This window comes from Brachyhypopomus gauderio, chromosome 16 (genome assembly GCF_052324685.1).
Source record: "Brachyhypopomus gauderio isolate BG-103 chromosome 16, BGAUD_0.2, whole genome shotgun sequence".
In the NCBI taxonomy this organism is placed as follows: domain Eukaryota; kingdom Metazoa; phylum Chordata; class Actinopteri; order Gymnotiformes; family Hypopomidae; genus Brachyhypopomus; species Brachyhypopomus gauderio.
In genome coordinates this window covers 18,862,973-18,875,925 of record NC_135226.1, presented here as the reverse complement: position 1 = coordinate 18,875,925, position 12,953 = coordinate 18,862,973, and the positions used below count along the sequence as shown (strand labels likewise).

Here is a 12,953-nt window from a genome sequence, read left to right as displayed (position 1 = left end):
GTGCTGCTTAAAGTCTGTGTAGCTCGGTAACTGACACAGGCACTAATTGCGATGCCCCATAAGCCCTGGGCTTCTGGCCTTTCTCCACAAGCACGGTGCACTGGAGTTAACGTGGCACTGAGGCGGCCTGCTGCCTCCCTTCTGATTGGTCCGCTGTGGCACTGAGGCAGCCTGCTGCCTCCAGCCGGGCCCTTCTGATTGGTCCACTGTGGCACTGAGGCGGCCTGCTGCCTCCCTTCTGATTGATCCGCTGTGGCACTGAGGCGGCCTGCTGCCTCCAGCCGGGCCCTTCTGATTGGTCCGCTGTGGTTCCGGAATGCCAAAGCGGGTTAGTCTGATCACCGGAGCTCTTAATGTCATTGGCCAAAATACATGATTGAATGATGCAACAGCAGGACATGAACAAAGACACCAGATCATGTTTATATTTCATATACCTTACAATATATTAAAGTACACTGAAGAGCCCATAATGTAAGCCTCAGTGTTTTAGCCAAATTAATCTGTTTGTTTGTTTATGTGAGTGTTGTGAATTTAGACTCATAGTCTTGTTTTGTTTGAAGGCTTGTCTGGTCACACAAGGGCCAATATTACCATAAAGGTATATGTTGTAGACCTAAATGTTGTAGACCTAATGTGTATAGAGCACAAATCTATGGGTCACTTGGTCTGGTCTTGAAGGGTCACTGGATGAGTGTGGAGGGCCCAGAATGGTGTCTGTGAGTGTCTGTGGTGTGTGTGTGTGTGTGTGTATGTGTGTGTGTGTGTGTGTGTGTGTGTGTGTGTGTGTGTGGTGTGTGTGTGTGTGTCCTCCATCAGAAGGCTGCCTGTAATGACACTGTCCAGCAGTAATTGGAACTGTACTGGAGGTCTGGGTAGCTCGACACCAGGGTCAGCTGGGCAGCAGGGGGCAGCACTGAGCCAGGTCCTGTGGTACTACAACACTGCTGCTCTGAGTTATCACAGCTTCCGTTTACATTTCCAGCATTTGGCGGATGCTCTTATCCAGAGTGACTGGTACATGTTTATCAGTACTGCACTGTGTTCTTCCCGGGACTTGAAACCCATGACCCAGAGTGTGTGAGGACCTTGATCTACCTGATCTCAGCTGCAGGAGCACCTCGGGTCACTGTGGTCATCTGTGAACCACAGATGTGTGTGTGTGTGTGGGGGGGGGGGGGGGGGGGGGGGGGGGGGGGGGGGGCAGAGAGAGAGAGAGAGAGAGAGACAAAGGAGGAGCTCACCAGTGAAAGCTTCTCCATGTGCACACTTAGCTCTGGGCATCTTCATGCATCCTCTTCATGGGCCATTCAGCAAAGCATCCACCCCCTAGCCCCCGCCCACCCGCCCCTGCCTATCATCCAGAATCATTTCTGCATTCCCTTGTTATCTGTTACCGAGGCTTTGTGTGTTTGTGTGTGTGTATGTGTTTGTGTGTATGTGTTTGTGTGTGTGTGTGTGTTTGGGGGTGTGTGTGTGTGTGTGTGTGTGTGTGTGTGTGTGTGTGTTTAGGGTGGGCGTAGGTGGTGTCCATATGGCTAGTTCTGGGTGTGGAGTCTGCTTCTCTGTGTTCAGATCCGCTCTCGGGTTGCTATGGTGTGATTTGGGATGATGTCACCGAGGTGTGACACAGGGTGGCGTTCTGAGCGGGACACCCCCCCCCCCCCCCCCCTTCCCTCCCCAGCAGGCTCTCTGGTTTCAGCTGGCCCTTTGGCCAGCCAGGGACCTTTATCTGCAGGGAGTGTGTCGTCATGCGAACGGGAGGGTGTTTGGTGCTACTGAGGGGTTGTGTTTGGGTGTGGAGTGGTTAACTCCAGGATTCAGAGGTATTGCATCACTGGTGGAGTGTGTGTGTGTGTGTGTGTGTGTGTGTGTGTGTGTGAGAGAGAGAGAGAGAGAGAGAGAGAGAGAGAGAGACAGAGACAGAGAGAGAGAGAGACAGAGAGAGAGACAGAGAGAGAGAGAGAGAGAGAGAGAGAGAGAGAGAGTGAGAGAGAGAGAGAGAGAGAGAGAGAGAGAGAGAGAACCTGCCTCACTGACTGCTGTGTCGACCAGTAGCACTGTGGGTTTAACCCCAGTTCTTTATTTCCCATGACTCCTGAGCTCCTCACACCAACAAAAACATGGCAGGACAGTCATCTACCCTGTTGTCATTTTAAACGTGAATGAACCTATTTCTCTGTAATCAATTATATTTCGCCATTCACGTAATATATTTCAAAACTCCAAAGCAGCCACTTAGTCCTAGCCATGTTAGCGTAAACATCAACCAGACACAAGCCTGTCTGGCAGAGAAGGGTGTGGACTACATGGTGCGTGATGTCACACAGCTCCTGGCTACCGCCTCGTGAGAACCATAAAACATACACAACTATTGGGAAGCCACTGAATTCCTCATACATGTCAGTACTGTATATTAGGGGCTCTACACTCTACAGGCCATTCCCAGGGCTAGCTTAGCCCGCTGGGTAGAGTTTGAAATGGATTATGGATTTTGCTGAGATTTCATCTGGTGATGTATTTACTTGTCCGGTCTGTCACATGACCCTGAAGGCCCTCTAGTCATGGTCTCCTGTTGCTAAGGAAAGTCTTTGCGGACTCCCAGGCAGTGGGTCGAGGGTTCCTATGGAGAACCTGAGCTTCAGCGTGGAGTGCTGAGAAGCTGTTTGCTCACGTCAAACATCAAACGTCTTGGCACACACTGGGCTCGGAGTCTCAAGCCTGCCTGTTTCATCCAGCCATGTGCGGCGTGTGGCACAGACTCGGATCAAACCCACGCACCTCCCTGTGACACCGCAGCACAAATAAGACAGTGGTAATAAAATGTGTGTGTGCACACGTGCTTGTGTTTGGCCTGCTTCTGTGTGTGTGTGTGTGTGTGTGTGTGTGTGTCCTGTTTTGGTGCAGCATGCAGGCAGATCTGAGAGCTTCAGGTGAGTTTGACTGGGCTAATGTGAGGAAATGTAGCGTAACGTGATGTCAGCACAGAGATCCTGTTCACTAACACACCCGCTAGAGTCAACACAGCCGCTCCACTGCTATCTTCGAGGAACCGGGCAGCTCTAATTACGCTGTTGGCTTTCTCTTCAGCGTGTAGGTCTGCAAACAGTGTGACCGAGCTTCGCACGACCAGGCTGCTAGCCAGTCGCCGTAAAAATACTACCTCACTTCTGTAGTTCACGCACTACGAGCCTGGTTAAAGAGTCCGTAATGACATATGATTTGAGTCCTTGAAGTCTGGGTGGTGCTGGTTGCTTTGATGAGGGTGTTTGAGTCTTAAAGCTGTAGAGTGCTACTGGCAACGTGTTCCGGGGGGAGTGTGTGAGGTGGTGTGGGGGGGAGTGTGTGAGGTGGTGTGGGGGGGAGTGTGTGAGGTGGTTGTGGGGGGGAGTGTGTGAGGTGGTGTGGGATGTTCACCCCGCACGAGCTTGTCCTGATCCCTGGCCGACAGGCTCATAGCTCACATTCCTCCCTCGTCCGGACACTCGCTCAATCTCACCCTTTTGCTTTCTCTCTCTATCTTTTACGCTCTCTCTCTCTCTCTCTCTCTCTCTCTCTCTCTCTCTCTCTCTGCCACAATCTCACATGCTCGATTGTCCTGCGCAGAAAGCTCACTTGTGCTCTCTCTCACACACACACACACACACACACACACACACACACACACACACACACACACACACACAGACACACACACACTCTGCTGGTCTTCCGTACTGCGCTGAGACGTGCTGATTAACTGTGTTTGAACAGCCCAACGAAAGGGGATCTGAAAGCAAACAAACAGCTCTTTGAGAAATTGATCCTCTTGTCTCTCAGAGCCAGAGGCCAGTGTGGAGCCGCGTGAGTTATAATAAGGCTTACACTGCCCCCGTGTCTATACATGTGTGCAAAGTTTGCCCCCTGCTGGACGGCACACTGTATGGCAGTACAACTGCTGTAACAGCCATAAGGCAAGTCCATGTTTGTCCCTCTGAAAGTAATAGCAAACGTCCATTTGTGTAATTATTAACCAAGGGGATTAGATGTCTGTTGTGTTGAGGAAGGAACCGTGTAGAATCAATTTAGGCTAATATAATGAGTTTAAGCTATCAATAATCAGGAGAATGGAGTAATGGAGTTTACACTGTTGTCAGGTTCCACAAAGAGGTGGTGTAACGTATTCTGGACGTGTGTGCAGCTCAGAAGGTTTCTGTCCGTCTCTCTGCTGGTGGAGAGAAGGGTGGATGAGAACATCGCTACTTTCCTCCGCTGCGCTCTGCAGTTTCAAAACCTTTCGCAGGAAGTGCTTAGCCCTCGTGTCACTTCCTCCACCTCCGTCTCGGTGCACTTGTGTTCACACCCCTCTCTACACCCGCTCCACCAACCTCCACCTCCTCGCACACACACTCACGCACACACCCCGACCGTGCTCTTCGACCCGAGCCCACCGAGCTACGCCGTACCCGCGGAAAGCCACCAGAACAGCCCCGTCCCAAGAGGTCCCAGAAGAGGTGCAGTACCAGAGCGTGACCAGCAGGAGGAGCAGAGAGGCCCGTGGAGAGTGCAGCTGACGGCCGTTATCGTCTGCCCGCCTGCCACCTCACATTCCTGGGGGAGGGTGGAGCGCCAGGCTGGGGCAGTAAGTGCAGGCGTCTATATTTGGCCCGCTGTGACCATCCCACACCACGACAGCTGTCCCCTCACCGACTGACCAATCCACCACTTCCCCCCTCCAATCCGGACGAGTGACGAGAGAGGTGATTGGCCGCTGACCCTCCCTCTGGGATAGGCACGAGCCTGCCGGCCACTTCAGGCCCTCACGCCGCACCGTCCTGAGCCTTGACTGCCGGTGGAGGCTCGCTATCCCGCCACACGCTGGCCCCGCCACAACGCTAGCCTCACGACTACGCCAGCGCAGAGGACCGGAGGTAAGGTGGTGAGCGGGAGCGGTCCCCACACCGCAGGACCCACTCTGGGGGCTTCTGAGGCCCGTTCTCAGGCAGGTCTGCTGGGAAGGCTATAGGCCCGGCGTGCTGGCCCTGTCCGGCACCTGCCCACCCCCGGTATACTATTTTTAGGGTTGAGAGCACTAGACGGCGGGGGAGGAGAGCACCGCCCCTCTCCACACCGCTACAGACCTGGTCTGTGGACGCGGCCGCTGGAACCCAGAGCTTGGCCGTGTGGTGGGCGCTGCGTTGGGTCCAGGCTGGTGTTGATACGCAGTGGGAGGACACTGCTTCACTGAAGGGCAGATCAGTAGAGGCTTTTCACCGAGTGTGTTCTCTTCTGACGAGAGTTTCATACCCTCTGTCCAGGACTTGATTGTACTGAGGACAAGTAACATAGGTGTGTTTTAGTGTTTGAGGAGAGTGGTGTGATTGAAAAATGTACTCGTTTGTTTTTAATCCTTTAGTCAAGGAGGCTGTTTCAGTTCAGAAATGCAGTCAGTCTAGATGAGACTCATTTATTGCTCAGCGGTGTTGTTGAGAAGTAGAGGTTTTGTGTGCTTAGTGGTTAGCTAATTCTGTCTTAGTTTCCATAAAGACACTACTGTACTTTCTTTTATGCTCCGGAATCTTCTAGAAGCAACTTCCGAAGGTTTCCTGTTTCCTCTGACAGAATGACAAATTTATCTCGCGGTCAGCTCTGTGAACACGTCTGGAGATTTGTGCTCCCAAAGCTCCGTGGATGCAGTTTTTAAACTTCCCATAAACGACTTTGTCGAAACCCCTGATCAGGAAACATCTGCTAGACATTACTGATTTGTTGTCTCCATGTCTTTTTTATTAGAGCGTTTGTTGGATTTAGTCATAATTCAACAATACCACGTTTCAACTTGCTGTCATTCACATCAGCGATGGCGGGTCCAGTGTCTGGGGTGTTTGGCCGTTGGTGTGTTTATGCTGTTGGGTAGCATGTAAGCGCCTCGCACGGCAGTAGCGCTACAGATGTGTCAGCATGTGATCACTCCTAAGAAAGAAAACCTCTTCTCTCAGCGTGCACTGTTTACAGATAAACACGTCACGGCGCTTAAATTAGCCGGTGTGTGTGTGAGGGCTGGTATGTGTGTAGACCGCCTTGACTGAGAGAGATGTCATGACTAGCACTGAGCAACCGACATTCTGAACCTCTAATTGACATAAATTTGCCCGTGTCGTATATTTCGGTTTTTGGCTTTTAATATCATATAACATATATACTTCATATATATATTTTGCTGACTCTGATGGGTGGTGGAGGACGGTGAGGGGAGACGTGTCCTGACTTCTGTCTTCATACCTGCGTCAGCCTTGTCGTCATGGCGTCACCCTGGTGAAACACTCTGTAGACACGTGCTTGACGTTTTCTGATTGTGATCTGAAGTCGGTGTGAGCTCAAGAGGTTATGAGCTTATAAACATCATTATAAGTCAAGCAATTTTCCGCCTTAGGCTTGAAAAGTGTGGCCATGTAGAACTCTTGTTACAGTGTATTTTTAAAACTTTTAACGTGTTCTGCAAAGAATTTTGAGCTCTTCGTTGGCGCGCCTCGTCCTGCTGGCCAGATATGGTACTGCAGCCTTTCGCCCAGCCCAGAGTCTCAACCCTAACGTTGCCTTCTCCTCTGTCTGGTTCCAAGTCTCACCCCAAAAGACCTTCAGTACTTTTTTAATCAGTATGTAAGAATGTACTTTGCTAGGCTTTCAGTAACCCCTCCTGAACCTCCTTTTACCCCACAGACCCAGAATCCATTTCTTAGTGGACACTGTCCTGCCTGCAGCCCTTGATCCGGGGCAAACATCTACAAGACCAGCAGCCTGCACCACTCTTCCGTATATCTCCCGTCTACCCCTGCCCCGCCCCCTCTCTGCCCGGCCCCGCCCCTTCTCCGCCCGGCCCCGCCCATGAGGGCAGCGCCATGGCCTTCTCATCGCGGTTTTCCTTCTGGGAGCAAAAGGAAAGTGACGTTCCGTTTCCCGCTCTTTTGTCCGTGGTGCAGTTTGTGTTTTGTCTTCCGATTGGTCTCCTTTGTTGTGTGCAACACACGCCCACTCTCGGAGGGGCGTGACTCCGGCCGCGTGACTCCGCCTCCCCGTCCCTGCACCCCGCTCACTGGTGTGTGTTCGCATGCGCTGGCCTGTGTGTGTGTGTGTGTGTGTGTGTGTGTGTGTGTGTGTGTGTGCGTGTGTGCGTGCGTGCGTGCGTGCGTGCGTGCGTGCGTGCGTGCGTGCGTGCGTGCGTGCGTGTGTGTGTGTGTGTGCGTGTGTGTGTGTGTGCGTGCGCTCTCCACGGAGTTCACCGTTGCTGTGCCAGAAGTCTTTCGGTTTCATTTTGAAAGGCTGCCACTTGCTCAACCACAGTAAAGTGATGCCATTGCTTTAAATATAGTGCAATAAGTGATCAGAATGAAACTGCTTGTTTGAGAGTTGGGCTATGTAGTATAGAGTATGATGCTTTAGTTTGTCATGATGTTGTTTATAAAGAATGGCTGTTTGAAACTCGTAGGTGTGTGTGTGTGTGTGTGTGTGTGTATAAAGTTGGTTTAGTCTTGTACGCATCTTACTTATCATCTTACACGAACCTCTTCAGGTCAAGGAGGAGACCCAGGCACCCCCCAAGAGCTCTAAAGTAAGTGCCTTAGAAAACCACTGTGTGAAGAAGCACGAACACAAACACAGGAAGCAGATGTCAACATCATCGTGCTCACATCAGTGCGGTGGCCACTCGCCTCCATGTGCTCACTAAACGTGTCCCTGTTACACACATTCAGAACCAGTTTCATCAATGCAGAATTAGAGAAAGGGGGGGTAATGTTGGCGGAGAGCTGTGTTAACTTAACTGAGCTGCATTTGATCAAATTCTGCACTCTTCAGGAATAATTGCTCTTAGCTCGTTGTATCTCTCGCCACAGCACAGTTGGTGTCACTTATTTCTAAATGGAATAATGTCATTTTGAAGAGGATTCGGTCTTTTGCACTTATATTCATTAACATGCAGCTGTTAGGGGCCTATTACTCTGGGAGGTACTGTTAAGATTAATGACACGCACACACACACACACACACACACACACACACACACACACACACACACACACACCCAGCACAGCACAGGTATTATAAAGTAGAACCACTGGAAAATAAACAGTTAAGGCTTATTCCCCCAGACTTTGAAAGTTGGCAAATTGGGGTGATTGCGAGCTCGTCTGCCGTCTCGGGCCCCCGATGAGTCGGAAACCGCTTAAATCAGTTGTGGAGGAGGTAGAAGGAGCCGCAGACGGTGTCAGCAGACGGTGACGGCTGCGCAGACACACGCTGAATGGGGGAGGCTTCATCTCCGTCCACTGGCTGGTGGGAATGTCTCCTTGTTAGCGTCTGCCCACCCCAGCGCTGTTTGTCCTGCCGCCTCAAATAGCTTTGAGCTCTGTGTTCATCACGAGCTCTCAGGGGGTCCAACATGGAACTGGACCGCATTCACAGATGAATCTCTGCTGTGACAGTGTGGTTAGCTCATGTTTTTATCAGATAGGCACATTGTCTCAGACATTCTGTGACCAAGACGAGTGTAGTGCAGTAAACGATGAAGGGTTGGTGCGTTTCGCAGCATTCTGATTGGTGCAGCCTGCGCCCCATAGCTCCGCCTCTTATCTCAGCATTCTGATTGGTGCAGCCTGTGCCCCATAGCTCCGCCTCTTATCTGAGCGTTCTGATTGGTGCAGCCTGGCTGGAAGTGGATCAGGGGGCCAGTGTCATTTAATGATTTCATTTCCTTTCACCTGCTTTGCTGATTGTGGCTCCTTGGATCGTTTTCTAAAGCTGTAGGAGTTTTTTCTTTTCTTTTTTTTTAGATGTGCTGACCTTCTTTTACTTGGTGCACGGCTTTTTCTCTTCTTCGGTGGTCAGTGGTCTTGATCAGCCTGTTCAAGACCGTGTTATTTTAGGCCCTTTCTGACTGCATTTTGAGTTTTGCTCCCGAAATATATTTGAAAGTGTGTGTAGATGCGTTTGCAGTACTGTGCTTGCCTGTGTGACGGTAGCAGCGTGTGATCTTTACCGAGTTCCTCGTCAGTAACCCGTGTCCTCTGCTCCTTCCCTCGGCCGAGTAGCCCGACAGTAACGGCTGTCTGAGCAGCCGCTCCCAGTCAGTGCCCAGTCTGGAGGCCGGGAAAGGCCTGCTGCGTGCCAAGAGCCCCCAGGCCACCCGGGAACCTCCCTCCGGGGCCCAGTTGCAGCCCCAGCTCAGGGACCGGCTCAAGAGCCCCTCGCCCAACAGGAACCGCTTCTCTCTGGTCACCAACGCCGACATGCCCGTGGTGCTGGAGCGCTTCAGGAGCCCAGAGTGTCAGAGAGGCGGCACCCTGGAGCCGGAGCGCGGGGGCGGAGATGGCAGCGGGCCGGCGGCCGTGTCCGGGGTCGCCCGACCGGAGCACAGCGACGACACGCAGGGCGCGAGCCGCAAGAAGGTGGTGAAGGTGGTGCGCAGGGTGGTGAGGAGGGTGTTGCCTGCGGAGGAGGATGTACCCGCCCAGCCTCCACCCCCACCTTCTCCCCCGCCAAACTTACAGCCCCCTGGAGAAGCGGCTAAGGCCCCCGAGCTCGCCAAAGCCGCCCTGCCGTTTGTGCCCAAGACCATAAAGATGCCCACGTTCTCCTTCAAACATGACTCTGTGAAGAAGGAAGATAAGGACGACCTTTCAGCTGGGCTGGCCGGTCTGATGAGCCGTGGGAGGAGCCGAGATCCCCGGCCACGCCCCCGCAAGGAGGAGCCAATAGAAAAACAAAAGGAGGAGAAGGAGGAGAAAGCTGAGAAGATGGCAAGCTTGGCAGGCACAGTCAAGAAACCTGAGGAGGTCCAGACAGTGGCTCCGAACCACCAGGCAAAGACGCCTGTGTCCTCCGCCCTTACGTCTCCTTCTGACCCCCCTCCTGTGAAGTCTCCACTCTCTCCTCCAGCTGGCTTCATCCCAGCTCCCAAGAGCACATCACTGTCACCTCCTCCTGCCTTCATACCCCCCTGTAGACCCTCTTCTCTGGCCCCCCCAGCAGGGTTCATCCCCGCCCCCAGACCGGCTGGATTTGTTCCGGCCCCGAAGCCCTCTGCTCTCTCTCCGCCGCCCGGCTTCATACCGGGCCCCAAGCCCGCCGGGTTTATCCCCAAGCCCTCCAGCTCCCCGCCCCCCCCGACATCCACTCCTCACTCTCCCCCCATCACCCCCAAATCCACACCCGGCGCCCCCCGAGCCACCGCAGGTCCGGATCCTGCCAAACCCAGAGTCCTTCCGCATCCAGCGCCCAAGCCTGACCCCTTCGCCCCCCCACCGGGGTTCGTACCTGCCCCCACCCCCACGCAGCTGCCCCCGGAGGGCAAAGAGGTACGGCCCGCCCGCCTGCAGCACGGATGGCCTAGCGTGGGCTCCACCTTACCCAGCATGCAGTAGAGCGCTGAGGGGTTTTCCCTCCCTCCTGCTAATGTGTGTGTTCTGCATCCTGCCGTTCTAACACAACTCGCCCCGCGGTGTGTTTGCATAGCAACTACTCACACAACCCCTCGGGTAGGAAGAAACGGAAAAAAGATGTGAAGAGTACATTCTTCATCCAGAAGACTCTCGATAAGATAAGCCTTTATTTAGTTATGTTTGTAGGTTTTGTGACGTAGAACTATATTGTTAGTATCCGTGTTTGACAGTATCTTCCTTCGTGGACTCACACCTACTCGTTACAGTTCTTCACCTGTCAGCTGCTTGGCTAGCCTCACATCACATAAAGCATCTGGTCTGCACACGACGTTCAGCAGCTGCTGTGCAAATCATTGTGCTCCTCAGAAGAAACCTCTTTGTGTGTGAGTGAGTGAGTGTGTGTGTGTGTGTGTGTGTGTGTGTGTGTGTGTGTGTGTGTGTGTGTGTGTGTGTGTGAGTGTGTGTGTGTGAGCAGGAGGGCATGGGAGGCTCCAGACTACTGCATGAGTCTGTGTGTAGGTGAGAGAGGAGAGCTGTGGTGTGGTCGCATCTCCACTGTGTTCTTCTGTGGAGCTTATTGAGCAGGGCGCTGGTGGGTCTACCTGTGGGTTCACCTGTGGGTTCACCTGTGGGTCTATCTGTTGGTCTACCTGTGGGTCTACCTGCGGGTCTACCTGTGGGTCTACCTGCGGGTCTACCTGTGGGTTCACCTGCGGGTCTACCTGTGGGTCTACCTGTGGGTCTACCTGTGGGTCTACCTGTGGGTTCACCTGTGGGTCCACCCCCTATACCGGCACTCTGCATGTCGCTGTGGTTGGAATGCAGTTGCCTGTTTGCTGCTGTGATCGCACATGCGTGTCACAGGACACGACTGTAACGGACCAGATGAAACAGACTGGTGTGTGTTTGTGGGTTTTGTCCGTGTGTGCACGTGATGTTTAAAGGTGAAGACCCCCTCACGTTTGTCCTCAATCCCAACTGGGAAGCCTCTCCCTAGGACCCTGTCTAAAACCTCCGTCCCACCTGTAATCCAAAAGGTGTGTGTGTGTGTGCGTGTGTGTGTGTGCACGCTGAATCAGTTAATCGTCCGCTAGCTCTGCTCTGCAGGAAAAGGAAATACGTTAGCTGCACGGCTGTCTGGTGTCTCTGCGTTAACGTCGTGCGGCTACAGGCTCTCACACACTCACACTCTCACACCCACACACACTCACACACTCACACACTCACACCCACACACACTCACACACTCTCACACTCACACACTCACACCCTCACACACTCACACTCTCACACTCTCACACACTCACTCACTCACTCACACACTCACTCACTCACACACTCTCACACACTCACACACTCTCCGGTGGTCCGACTTGTAGGAGACCCCCCCGCCGAGCCCAACCGAACAAGCTCGCCGACGTCTGGAGAGGATCTTCTCTACACCTGTAATTTTCACCTTCTGCTCTCCTGTGTTGGGTTCCTCAGTTCTTCACACCATCTAATCTCTCCCCCCCCTGTTCTGTTCATCCAATCCACTGCTGGGCGACCAGGAGTGGGCGTGTCTCAGGAGAGCTCCTCCCCTCTCTTGCCCTCCCTAATCTATTCATTTAGAGTTGTGGTAATGCATCTTGGCTGTCTGTCCTTAACTCCACTCAGACCACATCAGCTTTATGTCACCGTCTACGTCTTCATATTCATATTGGCTCCCGCTGGTGTCGCAGTGTCCTGTCTAATCCCGTAACGTCCCGTAACGTTCACTCTTCTCGCCCCTGTTGCCTGCGTCTCATCTCCATATCTTCTCTTTCTCCTCCGCTGCCGTCTGGGCCGTCGGCGTCCCGCAGCTGGAGCAGGTCTCCGCCTTCGCTCAGGTACAGGGCCCCCCCGGGGACCCGCCCCTCCCCGCCGGGCCCCGCCTCGGCCTGGCCGCCGTCTGCTCTCGCGCGGCCTGCTGCAGCGTAAGCCCCGCCCCTCCGTCTCCGCCCCGCTTCCTCTCTATGGCTTCACCTGCTCGTTTGGGTTCACCCCTCACCCTTCAGCTTCTTCTCAACACGTTTATTTTAATCGCTCTGTCGTTTTTAGCGATGTAGCCTCATCTCTCCTAACGCTGCACCTCTGTCTAGCTGTCGCATGGAGGCTGAAGACAGGCTTTAGCTGCATGAAGCCAGTGGCGTGGTGTGGTTCTGCCTAGAACCACCCTCAATCCCCCCCGCCCGGACTACCACCACCTTCACCCCCCCCAGACTACCTCCACACCCCCCCACCACCACCACCTCCACCAGGGTGAGCTGGTGGCTGGTTAGCATGCGCAACAGAAACAGTTACAGGGCGTCGTGTCCTCGCGTTGGACGGCGGCCGTTTGCCCATCTCTCCTTTGTGCCTTGTTTAGCATGCTCACGCCGTTTTGTCGTACCATGTGTGGCCAACACAGACCACTTCTTCACGTGACCCTCACCTGTTTGTCAGACACTGGTTGGAAGTCTCTGCTGTCGACTGTGTTAACCATTTTAAATGGTTAAATTTTTGCAATTGTGACTCCTA

At 53.4% G+C, this 12,953-nt stretch overlaps 1 protein-coding gene across 17 annotated transcripts in view; it reads left to right on the top strand.

The window, feature by feature from the left end:
- The window catches only part of myo18ab (myosin XVIIIA b), a 99,713-nt gene that overhangs the window by 20,310 nt on the left and 66,450 nt on the right, over window positions 1-12,953 (top strand). For 2 of the 17 annotated variants that reach the window (XM_076977433.1, XM_076977430.1), the window contains exons 1-6: window positions 3,957-4,910; window positions 6,700-6,918; window positions 7,551-7,588; window positions 9,066-10,331; window positions 11,360-11,452; window positions 12,257-12,370. The exons of 2 other annotated variants lie outside the window; for them this stretch is intronic. In XM_076977433.1, the coding sequence (XP_076833548.1) occupies window positions 6,879-6,918; window positions 7,551-7,588; window positions 9,066-10,331; window positions 11,360-11,452; window positions 12,257-12,370 (1,551 nt within the window). In that variant the 5' untranslated portion in view covers window positions 3,957-4,910; window positions 6,700-6,878. Of the gene's footprint in view, window positions 1-3,955; window positions 4,911-6,699; window positions 6,919-7,550; window positions 7,589-9,065; window positions 10,332-11,359; window positions 11,453-11,794; window positions 11,861-12,256; window positions 12,371-12,953 lie in introns of those variants that run through there. 13 more of the 17 variants (XM_076977438.1, XM_076977439.1, XM_076977431.1 and 10 more) reach the window with 12 other exon arrangements.